Here is a 21,232-nt window from a genome sequence, read left to right on the forward strand (position 1 = left end):
TGGTAGAGAATGAAAGGGACTTGGGGGTGGTTGTGCAGGCAGATATGAAGTTCTCTGAGCAGTGCAGATGGGCTGCAAGAGTAGCTCATGGAGTATTGTCAATGATATACAGGAATTTTTCCAGCAGGGATAAGGAGGTGATTATTCCATTGTATGAGGTGATGGTCAGGCCACACCTAGAGTGCTGTATACAGGTCTGGAGGCCTCATTTCAAGAAGGATGTAGAGCTGCTGGAACGAGTACAGAGAAGGGCAACAAGATTAGTGAATGGAACAAAGCGGTGCTCTTACGAAGAAAGGCTTAAGTTTTGCAAATTACAGTGTCTGGAGACTAGGCACCAGCGAGGTGATCTGATAGAGGTGTATAAAGCCTTGAATGGTTTAAGCATGCTCAATGCTGATGGGATTCTTCCTCTAGCTAAGAAAAATCACCTGAGAGGGCATAAATTCAAATTGAGGAAAGACAGATGTAGGATAGACGTGCGGAAATTTGCCTTTAGCCAGCGGGTGGTTGGTTGGTGGAACAGACTTCCATCCCTTGTGGTGGAGGTTGATAGCCTAAATAAGTTTAAGGCTCAGCTGGACAGGTATTTTGAACGAACAGAGGGGTGAAGCGGAAGTGGGTTTTTTTTTTTGGCTGATGCTGCATAAGCTTGCTTTCTTGCATCAAATGCCTCTACTAATGCTAATGCTAATATCCGTACAAGTTGTCTTAGAAAACTAAATCTTCTGAGAGTAATTTCTGCCATGTCATGGGGCACAGATCGCTACGTGTTGCTACAGCTATATCTATCGCTGATTAGATCCAGGTTAGACTATGGATCTCCTGCATATGACTCGGCCAGACCGAGTGCACTGAAATAGCTCGATCCTGTACATCATAGTGCCCTACGAATTGCACTGCGGGCTTTTCGTATTTCACCAATCTTAAGTCTATATACCGAAGCCTATTAGCCACCGCTACATCTTCGACGACAAGTTCTGTTACTAAATTACGCAGCCAAAATCAGCAGTCTTCCACATCATCCCATGTGGCAATATCTCTTTATGCCCAAATGGAGTAAACTTTATGAAAGTAAACCCCGGCTCAATAAACCATCTGGAATTAGGCTTCAGACTCTTATCACAAGCTGGGATCTGAATTTCACTAATATACTTCAGGATACTAACATGGAAACCCAGCCATGGCAAATGCCCCCGATACATATTGATAGACACTTTCAACAATGGGGAAAGAATAACCTTCCAGATTCCAACATTAGGCAAATTCATATGACCCACTCCTCTGAGTTTAGCACTTCCATTCAAATATATACAGATGGATCCAAAATTGGTAGTAAAGTTGGTACCGCTGTAGTATTACCAAATGTCACCATCTCCAGACAGCTTCCGTCTGAATGCAGTACTTATACCTCAGAATTATACGGTATTGTTCTAGCCCTAGAGAATATCAAAGAAGACTCGTATACCAAATCCATCATATATACGGACTCGTTAAGTGCTGTTAATGCTCTACAGTGTAAATTCTTCCCTAGTCATCCGCTGGTACAAGAAATTTGGGCACAGCTATTAGAACTTCACGGACATGGACAGCAAGTAATATTTTGTTGGATCCCTGGACATGTTGGAATACCAGGAAACGAGCAGGCAGATTTAGCTGCTAAATGTGCTACAAATGTGATACCCTCTAATTTCAGGACTCCTTATATTGATGTATAAACAAGAGTGGACACACATGTGGCAAGATCAAGCAAATAAAAAACTTCTTGAAATCAAAAGAGAACCCAAGCAATGGCAATCCAGTCTGAGACGAAAGAGAAAGGAAGAAACCATCCTGGCCAGATTATGCATTGGTCATACATTCCTCACTCATAGCTACCTACTAACAAACGATGATCCTCCACAATGCAGTAACTGCTTATGCTCATTAACAGTAAAACATATTATCCTGGAATGCCCGTTATATCTGAAAGAACGGAAAACTGCTTTCTTCTCTCATTTTCGTAATTTCAGCCAGTTATCATTACAGTGTGTTCTAGGAGATCGTGAGGATATGGATGACATTTTTCTCTTTCTAAAATTGATAAATAAATATCACAATATATGAGTGATATCACTCGTAAGACAAACGAAGAAGATATTAGGAAGTAATCAGTACATTATAGCCTAAGCTGCTGATGCACCAACAAATTTAATAACAACAGTTGGTACATTTCTCTGGAGTTACTTCTACCTATATACAGTAGTTTGCATTTGTCAATGTTAAACTTCAGTTGCCACTTCTCAGCCCACCTGCCCAAATTTTCTAGATCCTGTTGCAGTAGCACACTATCACTAACAACCCTGCCAACCTTTGTATCATCTGAAACTTCAACATTAAGCTTGATACACCTTTATCAATATCATTGGTAAATATACAAAACAACAGTGGGTCCAACACAGAACCCTGGAGGATCCCACTAATAACATTAGTCCGTGAAGAGCAGCGTCCATTGATTACCACTCTGTGTTTTCCCACTCAGCCACCCTTTTATCCATTGTAGCAATTTACCCTTAATACCATACTGCTCCAATTTGTACAATAGTCTTCAATGCTCAACAATGTCAAAAGCTTTCCTGAAATCCAAGTATATGATATGAAAATTATTTTTTGCATCTTATTCCTTTGTAACCACATCATAGTATCCATTCTAATTTTTCAGACAAGACTTTCCATTAACAAATCGATGTTGCGTCTGAATTATTACTGCAGTTTGTCTATATGATCTTGCAATACATCTTTCTCCAGTAAATCCATTATTTTCTTCGGAACAGATGTTAAACTAAGTGGTCTGTAATTACTGAAGTCATCCTTTGATCCTCCTTTGTGAATTGTGGATACCTTTGCAAATCTCCAGTCCACGGGGACTTCCCCTGAGTCCAAGGGTGCTATCATAATTATGGCTAAGGGTTTGCTTATTTCTTTTGCTGCTTCCTTTAATATAACTGGATAGAACCCATCCATTACGAACCTACGGGGACATAAGTTCAAATTAAGAAAGGACAGATGTAGAATAGATGTGCGGAAATTTGCCTTTAGCCAGCGGGTGGTTAATTGCTGGAACAAACTTCCATCTGTCGTTGTGGAAGTTGATAGGTTAAATAAATTTAAGGAGGAACTGGACAGGCATTTGGAGGGAATGGCGTGATGATTTTTTTTTTTTTTTTTTTTTTTTTTTTTTGGCTGATGCTGCATAAGCTCCTACATTTGCTTTCTTGCATCATGTGCCACTACTACTACTACTACTTCTGGTGCCTATCTTGTGTTTAACTTCAACAATTTCTCTTCCACTTTGCTCTCAGTTATCACAAAACCATTACGCACCCTGTTACAGTTTGATAAACTTCCTGCATTTTCCTCCCTTAATAACTCCTCGTGTGAATATAGATGCAAAATACTCATTCAGATTATCTGAGCAGGATCATCAACAGTCAAACCATCGATATCAGTTGGACCAATCTGATTTATCCCCTTCCCTCTAGAGTTTATAAGTAAAGAGGTTCTTGCTGTTTTTCTTAGCATCATTTGCCAAAGATTTCTTGTAATCTGCCTTTGCTTGCCTAATCTCATTTGTGACTTGATTACAGACTAGTTTATATCTGCCATAGGCTTCTGTGTCACCTGATAATTTATATGCATTCCGTGCATTTTTCTACTCTGCCACAAGTCTCATTAGTTTATCTGACATCCATTTAGGCCTAAACATATCTCTCAATCAGTATGAAAAATCCAGTAGCTAGCATGATTAGTTCCTTGAATGCTTCCCACTTAGAATTTGCTATTGGTAACATCATTAGTTCGTCCCACTGTATAGAATTTAAAAACTGTCTGAGACCACTGTAGTCACCTTTATGGAAGCAAAATCCGTTCTCTTTACCCCTGATGGTACATATATCTTTAAATAAATCCCACATCAGTATCAGTTGCAGATAAAGGAACCACCCAGTGGTTCCTTTATCTGCAAATTCTTAATGCACGAATGATCACTGATGATCACCAGATCAAGAGTATTACACTCGCTGGTTGTCTCTTGAACATGCTTCTGAAGAAAATAATCATCTAATAAATCCAAAAAAGTCTTGCTGGTGTGCGAGTGACCAACCCACGAGTTCCAGTCAGTATCTGGAAAGTTAAAATCTCCCATTATAACACAATCTGATTTACTGGCCTATTCTATTTCTCTGTACAATCAGTCCTCGTATAACACATATTTACACTACATGAATTCGATCATACACGATTTATAAATAGGGGAACGATATCTTATATAACACGAACCGAATTCGCTTATGCACGATTCGCCTTTGTGTTTACAAGAAATGACAGTCGAACGCGGAATCACCCCAACGGAACGCAACACAATAGGAACGAAGAGAAGATTCTGAAAATGTATTTATGTGTTTTATATAAGTGAAGGGGAAACACATTTCACCATAATAACGTAAAAACCCACACAATTCCAGCTATCGGTATAATCGCGAATGCAATTAGATCGAGTTTACTACCAGTTTATAAGATTCCACTAGCAGAAACGCAACAGGAAATTGTTTTTATTGTTTTATGGTAGTAACCCCTAAAAATGTGCTTTAGTAAAATGTGAGGTGTTAATAGTGTATCTCTGTGTATCAAGCGTGCCTCCTCGTTTTGTAATTGTGCTTTATTCCCTGAAAATGAGTAAAATACTTAAAAGGTGTGAAAAGAAAGCGTCCTGGTGAAGACACTCCATATTCAGAGAGAGAGAAAAAGATAAGCAATATCAATAAACAGAGGTGGACTGGGTCAAAAATTCTCACCCGGGAAAATTTGTAGTGGCCTCATACTATCTTTTATGGCCAAAATCACAGTGGCCTTTGGCCCACTGGGGTTTCCCAGGTAAGGCTTATGACCAATCTGCCTCTGTCGATAGAGAAAAAATATGAAATTGTGAAACGCTTTGAGCGAAATAAAAGACCATGTGATGTTGCACGTGCTACAGACCTAAATGAGGCAACGCTGAGAATTAGAAAGAATGCAGAGAAAATAAAAACAACTTTCATAGCAGGAACAACTCAAAGTGTAATTAAAATCCATTAGATTAAGACACAAAGAATTGGAAAAGATGGAACAGTTGTCATCTGTTTGGATAGAAAATCAAACAAAGTACAAGTTTGCTTACGATAGAAGCAAAAGCTTTAGCAATATTTTATTACATAATAGTCGTAATAAAATATTTACGTATTTTATTACGATTATTTATTGTGTTTGGTTATGTTTTGGTTTCAAATGTGTGTTCAATTTTGGGTGGCCGGCACATAACCCTATTTTTCCCATAGGGCCTGTTGTTTATATTGCACGATTTTGCATTGCACGAGGGTTTCTAGGAACACAACTATTGTGCTATACGAGGACTGACTGTACAATTATTGGCTGTACTCATTAGCGTCATTAGCTGTTTAATACACTCATTTTTGCTTTCCCAGTGCTTATGTCACACCAAACTAACTCAATATTGCACTGTATCTATGCAACTGGATGCACTTTTTTAAATTTGTTTTTCTTAATTAACAGTATAATCAAAGAGGGCTTTTCTTATCCCGTCTATCCTTTCTGTACACATTTTACTCCCCAAATTCCAATTCTGCATTCCTTGTATATGTGTGATACCACCTGTCTGAAATCTCAACAATATCTGCCTTTGATGTCTTGACCAGCACTTCAACTTCATCAAATTTATTTACTTTACTTCTGGCATTGTTGTACATGCAAGTATACATGCACTTATTCTTCTTAGTTACCCTAACACAGCCCATGTATTTATTTGTTTCATGATGACTCCCACCAGTCCCTGAAACCCACAGCTCCCTGCCCTCCAGGCTGCTGCTCATTCTAATAGTAGCAGTGCAAGAATTACTTTCACCTCTGCCTGTGGCTACTTTTAAACTTTTATTCTGTGAATCCTCCCAAGCTAGCAGATTTCAGACCCACCTAATGCTGCCTCGATATCATCGGCAAACACTCTTGCACTCTCCTCCTATTTAAGTGTATCCCATCACTGTAGAAGCAGTCCCTCCTGTTAACAAGCAGAGACCACACTGAGAAACATTCTACCCCACAAGCCTTGCACAATCCCTCCAGGGGCTGAATTCATCGACAAGGCACTCATCATATACTCTATCTCTCCTATCGCATCTGGTAAGAATTGCAGACACTTTCAAATTTAACCCTAACTCACTTTTTTGTCATTAGTGCTAATATGTACAACAATATCACCCTTTGTGCCCTTAAAAGATGATATCTGTTCTACAACATCATATAAACTTTTGGATCTGGCAGACATATCTTGGTCCTATTCAACCTATCCTTTTTACACTATATTATCTGTCTCCCTGACATTAGAGCCACTGAAAATAACTAATTCTTGTGGGACTAGTGCATTCTACCTTGGAGATTGCCGCTGTGTTACCTGATGCACAAGAGTGAGCTCTGTTGTTGAGTTGGGAAGCTGAGAACTTGATACATCCCACATTTTAATACTTTCAGGGGCATCTACCTGACTCCTCAGTCTCTCATAAGTGCCCATTAGAATGCTGATTTGGTGCCTTGACATTCTCTGCACTTAGCGCGCACACACACAAAGACATCCTCTTTGACTAGATCATGTCCTGTTCCAGAGAGTCCACAGATATTTCACAAGGCACATATTTTTAGGCTGCGATGTATTGGAGAATCGCTTCCCTTGGTCTGAGTCACAGCGCTCCTGCTACTTTGTGCCCATTGTTTTGCCGCTCTAGTCTGGGGCATGATATTGAAATTAACAGTGAAAATTAATAAGATTAATATATTTATTTAATTAATTATCAATACTACACTATCTAATAATGCAGTGATATGTATTATGCTATCTAGTTTTATATTAGAGGTACCTATTTACCACAATTAACAATTGAACTCCCTAACACTCACTCTGTATGTAAACAATGGCTGCAAGATTTAAACGAAACAATGGTTTTATGTATATTATGTAGTAACGTACAAAACTGTATCTAAATTAAAAATAAAAATAGCTAGTGTAACTAGAATTATAAAGCAAAATTTAATATGACAATTAAGTAAATAAAATAGCAAAACACTTATGCTTTTTTGGAGCTTGTAGTTCATAGCTGTAACTTGTAAAGATGTGAGTGAGCACCATCAGATTATGAAAGCATGTGGTGAAGAGGTCAAGAAAGACAGTAAAGAATTCTTCCATTATATTAATGCTAAATGGAAAGGAACATTGGTTGGGTCCTTGGAATCTTTTCAACCCAATTTTGCTTCCATAGCTCTAGCTTTATAGACACTTTATTATAAATTTTAAACAGCAACTCTGGCCCTTTTCAAAATCTCAAGACTTATTTGGAGTTATTAGGGACCATTTGGTAATATCACCTCACATAGAGTTGATATTAGGATAATAAAACATGTTCTCTATGTGCCTTTCTCTTTTTCCATATAGGAAGTACTGCTATGCAGATCCACTCTCACTGCTTATCATGTGAACATCATATATGAAGCTTTGGTAAACATTTCTTCATTACAATTCAGAAGTTTTCCTTTCAAGAGGTACTTTACTTGAAACACACCTCAGTAGGCATGTTTCAAATAAATAAATTTCCTCCCTGATCAGGCATATTTGAAACATGAAACTGCCTGATCTGTAGAGCTTTCAATATAGTTAATGAAAAGGTTTTCTTCTTTGGATAACAAAATCTCACAAAAAAACTGTGAGATTTTGTTTAGAACATGTAGTGTATTTGTCTTTCTATACCGAAGAGGCGCACATGTTGCATTAAAATTTCTTGAATATATTGTTGACCTTAAATTTGGAAAAATAGTTTTTCTTTAATATAAGTGAATAATTGTGTTTATCTGCCCTTTAGGTTTTCATCAAGGAACTGTAACATATTTGTTTCTGAATGAACAAGGTGGCACTCAGGCTCGTTACATATTGGGCCAGCATCAGTCTACAGATGATAGACCTGTTACTCTGTGGACATCTCTTTTACCTTCTCTCCTTGCAATTATTGGTGAACTCATGTATCCTTTTCACTTGAATTATTTCATAATTTAAACTGATTTTTCAGGTCATGATAAAAACTCGGGTGTTTCCTCACGTGCATGTGCAATCCATTTTGGGAACGTAAACTATAGACAATATGCAATGTTTCACGGTTTAATAGCCTTCGCACTTTCCTTGAAAGAGCTCTAAACATAGTACCAACCCGATTTATACTTTGAAGTACTGGATAAAAGATTAATATTTGTTGGCTTAATAGATATAATTTTTTTTAGAAGATTTCTTGAACTATTTGATGACATTAAAAAATTTCTTGATGAAAGGGGTGAATTTTATCCACAAATAAATAACAAAAAGTGGTTAATTAGGTTGTTTCATAGGGAACTTTACTACAAAACTTTGACTTAAATCTTGAGTTGCAAGATAAAGATAAAAATTTAGTAGAGATAAGTTCAGTATGAACTTTTCAAGAGTACTTAAGAATGATAAAGTCAAATTTAGAAGATCACAAATACACATTTTCCTGGTGTGCTAAAATATTTTGATAACAATCCTGAAATGGCTAATTAAAATCAAAAGGAATTTATTGCTGAAATTGAAATGGTTGAATGTGAAATTAATTCAAGATTTAAAGATTTTAATAAAATTGAAAATATTGTTTCCTTTTTAAAAATCCATATCAAAATTAAATGTAACAAATATTTGAACTCTAGATGGCGCCTCCATAGCCAGCTGGGAAGGAGCAGCAGTGCGTAGCACACGCTTCTTGATTAGACCGGGGTTCGAGCCCGTCACCACCAAATACGGAGGATGCGGAAAGGTCAGGGAATGACCACCGCATATTTCCGGAGCAATATGGCCTTAGTTGCTAATGCTCCTAAAAAAAAAAAAAAAAAAAAACCAAATAACCAAAATGAACTCTTGATTTCACATTTATTTTATGTGATTCAGACAGAACTTCATGTGGAAATAATTAAAATACAAAATGACTTATTTGAAATCCGATGAAAACATTTGGAAATACACAAAGGAGACTGCCTGATTTTAACAAATACAGCTCAAGAAATGGATTCTTGTTTTGGTTCAACATATTTAGCAGAATCTGCATTCTCAGATATGAATATTATCAAATCAAAAACTAGAACAAATTAACTAACGAATACATGGAACAACATCTGAGGATATTGGTGTCATTTTTTGAACAAATTGTCACTTCCATGGGGCGCCTCCGTAGCCAGGTGGACAGGAGCAGCAGTGTGTAGCACACACTTCTTGATTAGACCGGGGTTCGAGCCCATGACCACCAAATTTGGAGGATGCGGAAAGGTCAGGGAATGATCACCGCATATCCCTGGAGCAATATGGCCTTAGTTGCTAATGCTCCTAAAAACCAAAAATAAAAAAATAACCACTTCCATGCAGTGTCAAGTTTTGCATTAATTTTGCTAAATGTTAAGTGTATGTTTTTATATTTTCTGCAATTTTTTTTTGTAAATAAATTTTATAATCTGATTTGATATTTGAATATTTTAATTACAGTCAAACTTTGTTTTAATGATACTGCAATAATTAAAGACAAACACCAGCCAAGGAATCAAAAATTTTTACTATAAAAATAATGTGATACACTATCGGAAATATTACAATAAAGGCATTTCACCTTATTGTAATATTTCCGATAGTGTATCACATTAGTTTTATAGTAAAAATTTTTTATTCCTTGGCTGGTGTTTGTCTTTAATTATTGCAGTATGGAATTTCCCAGCCCCATAGGCCTGTTTGAAGATTGGTTTTAATGAGCATCAAGGGACCGACAAAATTTCCTCATTATAACCATTATTCGCTATATCGGTGATAGCAGAGATGGAGAAACCCCTGGGGCCTTTAAACAATGAACACTTTATATCAGTGATGAGTTAAAGCTACCTCCTATTTTTTTAAAATCTCAATAACTTGATAAAAAGACAGATTAAAAAAACTAAACAAATATCAGAGAGAAAAAATAATACAAGTATATACCTACATATTATTTGTATTAAATGCTTGTATAAACTACAATACACTTAACATTAAGCACAATTTATTTTTCTGTAATTTTAAAACCATACACTCAATACTAAACACAATTTATTTCTCTGTAATTAAAAACAATAATATTTAATAATAAACATGATTTCAATTAGTCTTTATTTATGAATCTTAAAATTGATGTTTGTTTTAGAGATTTCATTTTGATATTTTTTAAGTTTCTCCTGAAAACACTCAACACATTAAAAGTCTCATTACTTGCCAGAGTTCCTTCAAAAAAATTGACTAATGTGCCCATTTCACCTTGAGCTTGTGTGATTGTCGGCACTGATTTTGATTCGCTTTCAGTTGTCATCATATCATCATCACAGTTATCGTCTGTGTAGAGCCCAGCATCTTCAATGTCACTCTCTGGAGGAAGACCACTAGTTGTCCTTGACTCGTACAAATTCATTGATGTTATCTGTATTAAAACCTACAATGTTAATTAGCAACCATTCGGATAATGGCAATTGTTTTTTTCGTTTCCATCTTCATCTACAATTGAAATTTCATTCAAATTTAATTTCGATTTCTTGAAGCAATTCAATATGTTCGTCGAAGTAACGTTGTCCACATATCATTCAGTAAATTTATAGCATCCAATATTGATATAGACACGGTAAGTTTCTGTTTTCTTTAACTGATCACATATAGAACTAGGAATCTTTTATACAATCCTTTCAAACGCTTGATTACACCTATGTCCATTGGTTGTAAAATTGATGTCGCATTGGGAGGCAGAAACACTAGCTTAATGTTGGACAAATTTTGAATCTGGGGATGTACAGGACAGTTAATAACTAATGATAAAATGTTTTTCTTTTTTTTGAACAGCTCCTTATTCTATTCTAATCATTTATGTATTGCTGAAAAATATCTGAAGTCATCCAAGTTTTCTTGTTTGCAGTGTAATCTACAGGAAGTTTCCTTAAGTTTTTGAAACACCGAGGTTTTAATGATTTTCAAATAACAAATAGTTTTTTTTTTATCAGTTCCTGTCATATTTATGCATATGAGCACCATCGAGCGAGCCTTTGATTTTTTTGCACCAACACCTTTTCCCCCTTTGAATTTAAATGTATTGTGAGGTGTGAAATTATAAAAAAAGTCCTGTGTCTTCGGCTTTGCCCAACAAATACGGAGGATGCAGAAAGGTCAGGGAATGACCACCGCATATCTCTGGAGCAATATGGCTTTAGTTGAAATCTTTCCTGATCTCTGCCCAAACACTGTCAATCCATTCATTTGCCATTGTTAGATCTGCAGATTGAGATTCTCCACTAATTTTTGCATAAACTAATTTATGTCAGTTTTTAAATCGATCTAGCCAACTGTTGTTACATACAATCGTCTCGTCCAAATTGTTTAGTAAATTTTTACCCTTGAGCCTTCAAGATTGGACTGTCTATTGAAAATCTAGCACTTCTTTGTTTGGTAAATCATTGAAGCAATGTTTGTAACCGCACACTTTCTAAAAAAAAAAAATTTTTTTTTTTCCTTTTTCAGTTATGTTCTTTTCCAGTGCCGATATGTAAACATCTTTATTCATCCACAATGTCGATACACTTGAAGAGAACAAATAAAACTTTTTGCACACTTCAACATTTATTGCACCACGTTCTAACTCACGAATAATTTCAACTTTTTTTGTGAATTGAGAGACACTTTCTTTTGTTTGTACACATGTTTCTAAAGGAATGGTTTGTTTCTAACTGATTTTAAATTAAAATGATAAAGTGGTCTGCATACACAGTCCTGTTTCTAAAATTCTGAGAAGTCCCGAACTAAATTTATGGTTCAATGAATACAAGACAATCTGTAAATAGGATAATGTGACAAGCGAAATGCCAGTGCACTATTTTATAGCCCCCATCCCCGGAAGGATAAGGTTATAAACTGGCTGCTAATCCGATGTCCTTTTCATTTTCAAAATGTCTATTCCAAGAATTGGGTTTTTTCGACTACCCGAGCAATTAAGAATGTTTGCATAGTTATCAAAATTTGTTTGGTATATCCGTATACTATGCTTCTTACAACAGCGGGCGATTGTATGGGAATATGCATAAATTGAAACCATTACGGCTTTTTGCTCATTACAGCTGTCATCTCGTTATAACCAAGTTTGATGACTGTATTTACAAAAAAAAAAAAAAAAAAAAATCCTGTTTATAACTAGAGTGCAAAGTCATTAAATTAGAAAAAAAAAAATCACCAGAATTTGAAACACTTTGGTATTTCAAATTCTGGTAGAACAGTTTTACTAAAGTACCTCGTATATCACAAAAAGGTTCAACACCCCTTATATATACAGGCAGTTCTCGCTTTACGAGTTCCGGGGTTTATGAGGGTTTTTTTGTTTTTTTTTTAATATCAAGTATCAACAAAATCGAAAATATGAACATTAATTGCAAAAAAATGAATGTTAAACATTCATAAATACCGCATTTCAAACTATGCTCGTAGTTATACAATATAGTGTACCCTGCTTTACGATATTAATCCGTTACCATCGTATTGAGAAAATATCGTAATGTGAACCCAGTAACACATTGTTTTTTTTTTGGTAATTTATTCCACAACCTCGGAAGTTCAAACTCCCTGAAAGGTCATTTTTATAGTGTAAATTGTATTAGTTACCAATTCAAATCATTAAATGCACTACACTTTCATCGTTATCATATGTTATAAGAACCAATTTTGAATGGCTTTGTGATATTTTTATAAAGCACATTTCTGGAAGTTACGACCATAGAACAGTAAAAGCAATTTGCACTTTGCAGTTCATTGGGCTTTTCTGTTACTGCAAGCAATTATAAACGGGTAGTAAACTCAATGTTATTGCATATGTGAAAATAACGATTGCTGGAATTGTGTGGGATTTTATGTTATTATGGTGAAATGTGTTTGCCCTTTACTGAAATCTTCAATCGTATAAAAAACAAATAAATTTTCAGAATCTTCTCTTCATTCCTTTTTTTTTTTAAAGTTTCATAAACTTGTTTGTTACTCTGTGCAAATCGTGTTAGCTGCAATTTGTGCATTCCCTTAAAAAATGCTTATGCATGCTATTAAAATTTATAAAGAAAAGAGAAGATTATCTTGGAAATAAACACCTTGAAGCATTTCTGAAGAAGACAACTCCTTGTGCAACAAACCAACGAGTGCTGAGCCAATAATGAGCGATCAACGAGTGTGCATTTAGTTGATGATGAAGAATAAAAATTCTTTAACATTTGTAAGTCATAAATAATTTCTATATTATTATAACTTGCTTGATTTTACAGGCTGCGTTTTAATTTCTTTGGATAAATGAATCATTGTTTAAACATAAACTAATTAGCTAACTAATTTCATTGTTGGTAACGTAACACCTATTTTCACCATTATGTCTATGGGAAATAAATTCTCGCTTTATGAGCATGCATTAGGAACGAATTAACTCGTAAAGTTGAGAACTACCCGTATATATATCTACTGGGTGGTTATAAAATGTTTCCCTGTTCAGGAGACCCTAGTGCTAAAACGGTTAGAGATAGCGCTGTGAAAATCGGTGGGTATGTCATTTAGGGTATGGGGATGCTATTTGTAGAAAAAAAAAAATTAGTTGAAATTTCTTCTACCAGGGAAGAAATTGGCACTGTAAACATGAGATGGAATTCTTAATTTAGGATTAGATTTTAATACCAGAACTTAGAAATCTACAAATATTGTTCTATGTGCTTTCCTTCACTTGAAATGACATTCTGAAAACTAAGGACTGCTTTCAATACAGTTTCGCATAGCATCTCATTGGGGACGTTGGCTACATGCTGTTTAATACTTGCTTTCAAATTGATGAGCGTCTGTACTGCCATAGCCAGAAATCACATGGATCGAGATCTTATGATCTTGCTGGCCAGAACTGCCGAAAGCTCTAGAAATGATGCGATCTTTTCCGAATGTTGAACGGAGCAGTTCCTTCACTTGTCAACCAATGGAGAGAGGCACCATCTTGCATGAACACTATGGTCTCCAATCATTGCCTTTCTTGCAGAGTGTGAATAATGTGATCCCTTAGGAGAGCACAGTACCATGCACTACTTACCATACACCTTACTGGGCCATGAGGTGTAAAATCTTCAAAGAAAAATGGTCCAATTGTAAACTCTGCTGTGAATCTACATCATACTGTACTTATGGACTTTGTAGTTGTCTTTCATGCACAGCAGATGGGTAAAAGTTCCCCATATTTGGCAGTTTTGTGCATTTACAGCCCTGTGAAGAGTGAAATGTGCCTCATCAAATGACAAGATCATTTGAGCCCATGTATCGTCAAGTTCCATACGAGCCAGAAATCATAGAGCAAAGTCTGTCCGTGATCACGAGACTTTAGTTCTTGCACTGTGTGAATTTTGTACGGGAACCAGCGAAAAATTATTCAAAGCAGTTTACGTACAGTAGACCAAGGAAGGTTTGAGTCTCTTGAAACACCTCTGGCACTACTGACTGGTAGTGTTTCGCATTCTGACTATTGCAACTGCAGTAGTCAGAATCCACTACCTCGATTTCGATACGTGGTTGTCCCTGCCTGGAATTACACCTAAGTCCCCGGTTGCTTCAAATTTCTTTATTAGTTTTCAAAGCCCTACTGACGTCAAAGGCCCTTTACACAAACCTTTTAAATTTTTGATATTCATGTAGTGCTGCATTAATGTTACTATTATTCTGGTAGAATTTTTACTAAAAGAGCACGTTCCTTTTTTGTAAGAGCCATAATGGATATTGACGATGATATTGGCCTTTCTGCTTTTATCTGAGGATGTCATTTGCATAAGCAGCTTGAAGTAAATGACAACTTTTATATAAATGCAGCACCGTTTTCCCCCTGATGGGGGGGGGTATTTGAACTAATTTTCTTTCTTCTACAAATCACTACATACCCACCGATTTTCACAGTGCTAACTCTGTTTTGATACTAGGGTCTCCTGAATAGGGAAACTTATTTTATAACCACCTGGTGTGTGTATATATATATATCAACCTTATATGAATCCACTTATATTTATTAATGAATAATTTATTCTCTTTTAGCAAAAATAGAAGCAGTTCATACCTGAAACCAAGTGTACACCCTTTTTTTGGAAAACAATTGCTTCTTGGTATCAGTCATCTTTTTATGTTCTCTACAAAACTATGTTTAAAGAATGCAGTTTCTTTTTCATTTGTGATCCTTCCATCATGTTATCAATATGGACATAGTATGCATAGTGTTAGGGTCAGGTGCCACCTGTGGTTTCTCACCTCTGCGCCGTATGTATGCTATGAAAAAATACAGTACTACTGTAAATGCCAGGAAAGTGTTGTGTGTTGAATGTGTAGTATTATGTTGGGTTCTGTTGTTATGTCCTGGCATTTGGCCAGGACATAACAACAGAACCCAACATAATACTGGCATTTGGCCGTAGGGCCCATGGTGGGACTCCATGTTGCACGCACACACTGCTAGGAAGTAGCCAGGTAGCCCATTATTCTCTAGCTTGTCCCTGCCAGGGTCACCTGAGCTTCCTGGTTGGAGACAAATAAAATAAATAAAAGAAAATAAAATAAAGTAAAATAAAAATTAAATTTAAAAAAAATAATAATAAAAAATGAAAAAAAAAATGATTATTAATAAAAATAAGGATGAACTGAATGATGGTTAAGGCTCAACCATGAATATAAAACGTTTTGGGGATGTAGATAGAGGCATCCTTAAAGAAACAATGGAAATAAATCCATCATGTGCTCCAGAGATTAGAGGTAAAAGTACACTGGGTAAGAGAACCCAGTGTAGATCAGGAGGCCAATGGTCTCTGTTATGGTGAGTTCAGGATTTCCCTTGAAGGGATTGCCCAGGTCTTGGTGTTTCCAAAGTCCAATCAATTGACGTCATAATCCAAATTGATGCTGCTCAACCCAGATACTGGTTTTAGGTGTGTCAGTTCATGTCTTGTTTTCCCTGATAGCTAGGTCCTGTGATATCAAAGTTAAAATCAGGTAATGTCACAGTCTGATTTGATTGATCTTACCTGCAGATTTAGTTGTAGATATCAGCCTGATGGAACTTGGATGCAAGAAGTGAATCTCAGTTCAGTTGAGCTTCAGTGTGGTTGATGTTATTGGGGAGGTGGTTTAATAGGTAGGCTCCTTGATGTCCTGTTTAAAAGTGGTGAAGTATTTGTAGTTGTCATGGGTATGAATTAGTATATATTCTTGGTCCTTTGGCAAATTAGTAATCTTTCTGATCAAAATAGAGCAGGCTCTGGTGATGGTAAGTAGTATTGCTCTTTGAATGGTGGCTAATTTCTTCTGATTTGTGAAAATAGTTACCCAGTGATACCTGGCCCCTGCAGCATATGAGATGGCTGGAATAAATACTGCTTTGTAAAACAGGGCTAGGGTATGTCGGTTTAAACCTCAGTCCTTGTGGGTGACCCTTGCCACCAATGCTGTGTAATTGCTTATCTTCTTTTGGATATACTGTAGGTGTGGGTGGAAGGACAGTTTTGAGTCCAGGATTACACCAAGGTGCTTAAGCTGGGTGCAATGCTCAATAGTTCTGGCATGGATCTTAATCTGCGGTGGTCTGGCTGGGCTTAAGTGCCCTTTCAGGAGGATGCTGAAGGTTTTATCAGCCTTAATTGTCAGATTGTGCTGGGTGGCCCACTCCTGATGGAGTCGGAGCGATTGGTTAGCAGAAATATCAAGCTGGACCCTTGAGCTGCCAGCCATGGAAAGGAACAAAATGTCTGCATAGGCTTGGGACTTAACATGCCCAAAATCTTGGTTTAAGAACTCATCGAGGACCATGTTCCAGAAAGTTGGTCCTAGGACTGAGCCTTGAGGGCATCTCCTGTGGATCTTTCTGATCACCCTGGAGTAGAGAGTCTACACTGATGGATCTGTCACATAGATAGCTTTTAGTGCAGGAGGAGAAATTTTGAGGAATCTGTGCTTGCCTGAGCCTGCCAAGGACCTCAACCACCAAAGTGAGTTAAATGTCCCAGCGAAGTCTACTGTGATTACAAGGGAGTATTTCTCAGGTGTGGATTGAGCAGACGTTATCAGGTTATTTAGTGCGTCTACTGTCGAGTGCCCCGGAAGGAATCCATACTGGTTGTTGGCCTGTAGGTTTACATTTGTATAATACTTGTGAATTCTGAAGATGAGTCTCTCGAAGAGTTTGCTGAGAACAGTTGGACAATGACATCTCTACTTGCAAAATGTTCTATAAACAAGCCGTCATGTACTTTCATAGCTGTCTTTTTTTTTAAACTGCTTGGTAAATTTTATAGTTTCGTTCCAAGTTTATAAGTAAATTCTAGATTTCTCTTCCCCAGTTATAATTGTTTAATGCTTCTAAATGTGAATTTAGAAGCATTAACCTGTGTGTAATCCAGCAATGGATTCTTATCTGTAATCCCAGGTTTCTTCAATTTATATTGAACTATTGAAGAAAAAGAAAGCCTTCCAAAAGAAATGTAGTTAAGGAAAATGATATTGAAGTTGTTTTTGTTGTATCTGACTGTTTTATGACTTCATCTGGTTAATAATTAACCAGATGAAGTCATCTGGTTAATTATTAACCAGACAAATTTTTCTTGACAAACTTTTCTTGAACCTTTCCTGACAAATCTGGTTAATTATTAACCAGATTTGTCAGGAAAGGTTCTTTTCATGTACCCATGTTGTGATACTTTTATTCCTGTTGGTAATTATTCCTGTGATGTATTATTCAAGATGATCTTGTATTCTTAATCACAGACTGATGGATATGGCTTTAAGATTAGTGATATGAGTGTATCACTAATTTAGAACTTCTCATTTATCAATATTTATGTATCCAAACCTAAAATATTACAAATTTTTGATTAATATAATTTGCAAAAAATATTTAAAGTAATCATGGTAAGGGCTTTTGGGTTTTGGATGCTTTTTAAATAATATAATTATGAATTAGCCCATTGAAAAAAGAAAAAGTGCTTATAATAAGTAAGCTCGATATTTCAAGTCTGTGTTGGAAAATATTAAAATCCTAAAGCAGCAGGAAGTCCTTCACAATTTTAAGATGGCCTATCAGTACCAATTTCTTGTTTCCAGAATTCTTGTTGGCTAATTGTCAGCATCTGCAGCTACAGGTTAGTATATTTTTTGAATGTATTCAAGTTATTTATAAGAAGCAGTTAATGCAATGAATATTTAAATGTTCTTTGCATTAAACTGATGTTGTTTGAAAATTTAAATTGATCATTAACAGTAAAAGCATATGTTTCGGTACTGATAAGTGATCAGCAATTAATATTTAAATTATATAACAAATAGAGATAGTAGTAGTAGAGGCATATGATGCAAGAAAGCAAGCTAGTAGCATCAGAAAAAAAAAAAAAAAAAACTCTCACACATCCATTCCCTCTAAAAATTTGCCCAGTTCCTCCTTAAATTTATTTAAGCTATCAACTTCCACAGCGACAGATGGAAGTTTGTTTCAGTAATCAACTAGCCACTTGCTAAAGGCAAATTTCTGCACATCAATTCTAATACTGTCTTTCCTCAATTTGAATTTATGCCCCCTCAGGTTTGTAATCTGAGCAAGAGGAAGAATTTCATCAACATTGAGCTTGCTCAAACCATTCAAGACCTTATGCACCTCAATCTGATCACCTTGCAGTTGATCTCATTGACGTGTATAGTCTGCAGACTAGGAGACTATACACCTCTTAGCTGTTTAATTTAAGTATCGTCTATAAGATGTATAGTCGCTGTATAGTCTCCCAGTCTCCATATGCTACAGTTTGCAGAACTTAAGCCTTTCTTGGTTTCTTGGTAAGAGAACCCTTTCATTCCCCTCACCAGTCTTTTTGTCCTTCTCTGTACTTGCTCCAGCAACTCTACATCCTTCCTAATGAGGCTTCCAGATCTGTATTTTTTTTTTTTTTTTTTTTTTATGAAAACCCCAAACACGAAAGGTATCAAAACCTATAGTACTTAGTACCGTGCATGGGTTGAAGGAGAAGTATTGGGGGGGGGGGATGCCGGAAACTTTGCTCTAGAGACTAAACAGGGTTTCACCACTTCAAGCCTGCAGTATTCAAGGCATGGCATGACCATTGCCTTATACAAAGGGATAACCACCTCCTTTTCCCTACTAGCAAAATTCCTGGATATCATTCACAATACTCCCATGACCTTCTCTAGTAGCCTGTCTGTACTGCTCAGAAAACTTCACATCTTACTGCACAATTACTTCCAGGTCTTCTTCATTCTCTCCCACCTGAAGAGTACTACACAGTTGGTATGTTTCTCTGGGGTTACCTCTACCCATATGCAGTACTTTGCATTTGTCAATGTTAAGAAAAGTTGGGCTGAGAAGTGGCAAAGCCCACCTGCCCAACTTTTCTAGATCCTGTTGCAGTAGCACATTGCCATTGCTGTCATTAACAACCCATCCAACCTTTGTTTGTATCATCTGCAAACTTTGACATTAAGCCTGATATACCTTCATCAATATCATTGATAAATATACAAAAGATTGGGCCCAACACAACACAACACCCTGGGGGACTCCACTAATAACATTATTCCATGAAGAGCAGCATCTATTGATTACCACTTGCTGTCTTCTCCCCTTCAACCACCCTTTTATCAATTGTAGCAATTTGCTCTTAATATCATCCTGCTTCAATTTGTATAGTAGTCTTCCATGCACAACAGTATCAAAAGCATTTCCTCAAATGCAAGTACAGTTGATTCCGGTTATTTGGGACAAATCGGGACTAGTGCATTTTGGCCCGATTAAGTGACTGCTCCAATTATCCGAAGTTTCACGTAAATAGTTAAAAATACAATGGATCCCCGCTTTACAATTGGTTCGCTGTACAATGAAATTATGTTACGATGGACTCACCATTGTAAAGTACCATTCACTATACAATGTGTAGTAAGTGCCGGTCATTGTGATCACGTTTGTGAATTGAATTTTAATTCTATTAAACAGTGATTCTAATTAGCGAAAATAGGAGTAATATTATCCACAGGCTATAAAAGTAAAAATTTTTAAGCACAAATTTATCCTTTATTACCTTACCAATTAAAAAATTAAATGATACGTGAAAATCGGAAAATCAGAATTATTAATATGTACATACTAACTAGTTGACATTTCTGTTCACTGACATTTGTGGGGGGGGGGTTAAATTTAAAACAGTAAAAAGATAAGCAAAGAACACGGCACACACAAATTGCAAGTAACACGATACGAACAAATGAGAATGGAGTACCAAGTTTCGAAGATTTAAAAATAGGAATGAAGAGAAGATTCTGAAAATAAATTTTTTTATATGATTGCAGATTCCATGGAAGTATAAACACATTTCACCATAATAACCCACAGAATTTCAGCTGTAGGTATTATCGCAAATTCAATAAGATCGAGTTTACTATCCATTTATGATAGATTGCGCTAACAGAAAAAAAAAGGCCTCCGTAGCCTAGTGGGCAGGAGCGGGAGTGCAGTAGCACACGCTCTTTGAGTAGACTGGGGTTCAAGCCCCTGACTGCTGAATACGGTCGATCTGCCAACCCGCACTTGACCAGTGTGGCAGATTATGGTCTATTTCCCTCAGCATGAATTGTTGAGGAGGCTTCCATCCTGCAGTGGGTTGATAATGGCTGCACTTTACTTTTACTTTAACAGAAAAGCCCAATAAACAGGTGACTGCTAATTGTTTTTATTGTTTTATGGTTGTGACTTCCAGAAATCAAACTGAGACCCATGGTACGGTCACAGACAATTGTAGGATAATCTCCAGTGCTGCCGTCTCCTGCCCCGATTAAACGGCATGTTGTCGCTATTAAGCGAACTAAACCCTGGCTCTTTTCTCGATTGGATTCTGTTTTTTAAGATTTTTTTTTGCCCCAAATAAATGGCTGCGCCGATTAACCGGTGGCCCAAATAACCGGAATCCACTGTATATGATATCAAAATTATTTTTTGCCTCCAGTTCCTTTGTAACCACATCATAGTATCCAATGAAATATGTCAGACAAGACTTTCCCTTAACAAGCCCATGC

General features: G+C 36.5%; 1 protein-coding gene across 1 annotated transcript in view; it reads left to right on the forward strand.

The window, feature by feature from the left end:
* Nup160 (nuclear pore complex protein Nup160) overlaps positions 1–21,232 on the forward strand; it is a 507,399-nt gene that overhangs the window by 298,112 nt on the left and 188,055 nt on the right. Inside the window, exons 20-21 of the mRNA XM_090382015.1 lie at positions 7,938–8,094; positions 18,231–18,300. Of these exons, the coding sequence (XP_090238141.1) occupies positions 7,938–8,094; positions 18,231–18,300 (227 nt within the window). The remainder of the gene's footprint in view (positions 1–7,937; positions 8,095–18,230; positions 18,301–21,232) is intronic.

This window comes from Mastigoproctus giganteus, chromosome 9 (genome assembly GCF_048544385.1).
Source record: "Mastigoproctus giganteus isolate SK-2022 chromosome 9, ASM4854438v1, whole genome shotgun sequence".
In the NCBI taxonomy this organism is placed as follows: domain Eukaryota; kingdom Metazoa; phylum Arthropoda; class Arachnida; order Uropygi; family Thelyphonidae; genus Mastigoproctus; species Mastigoproctus giganteus.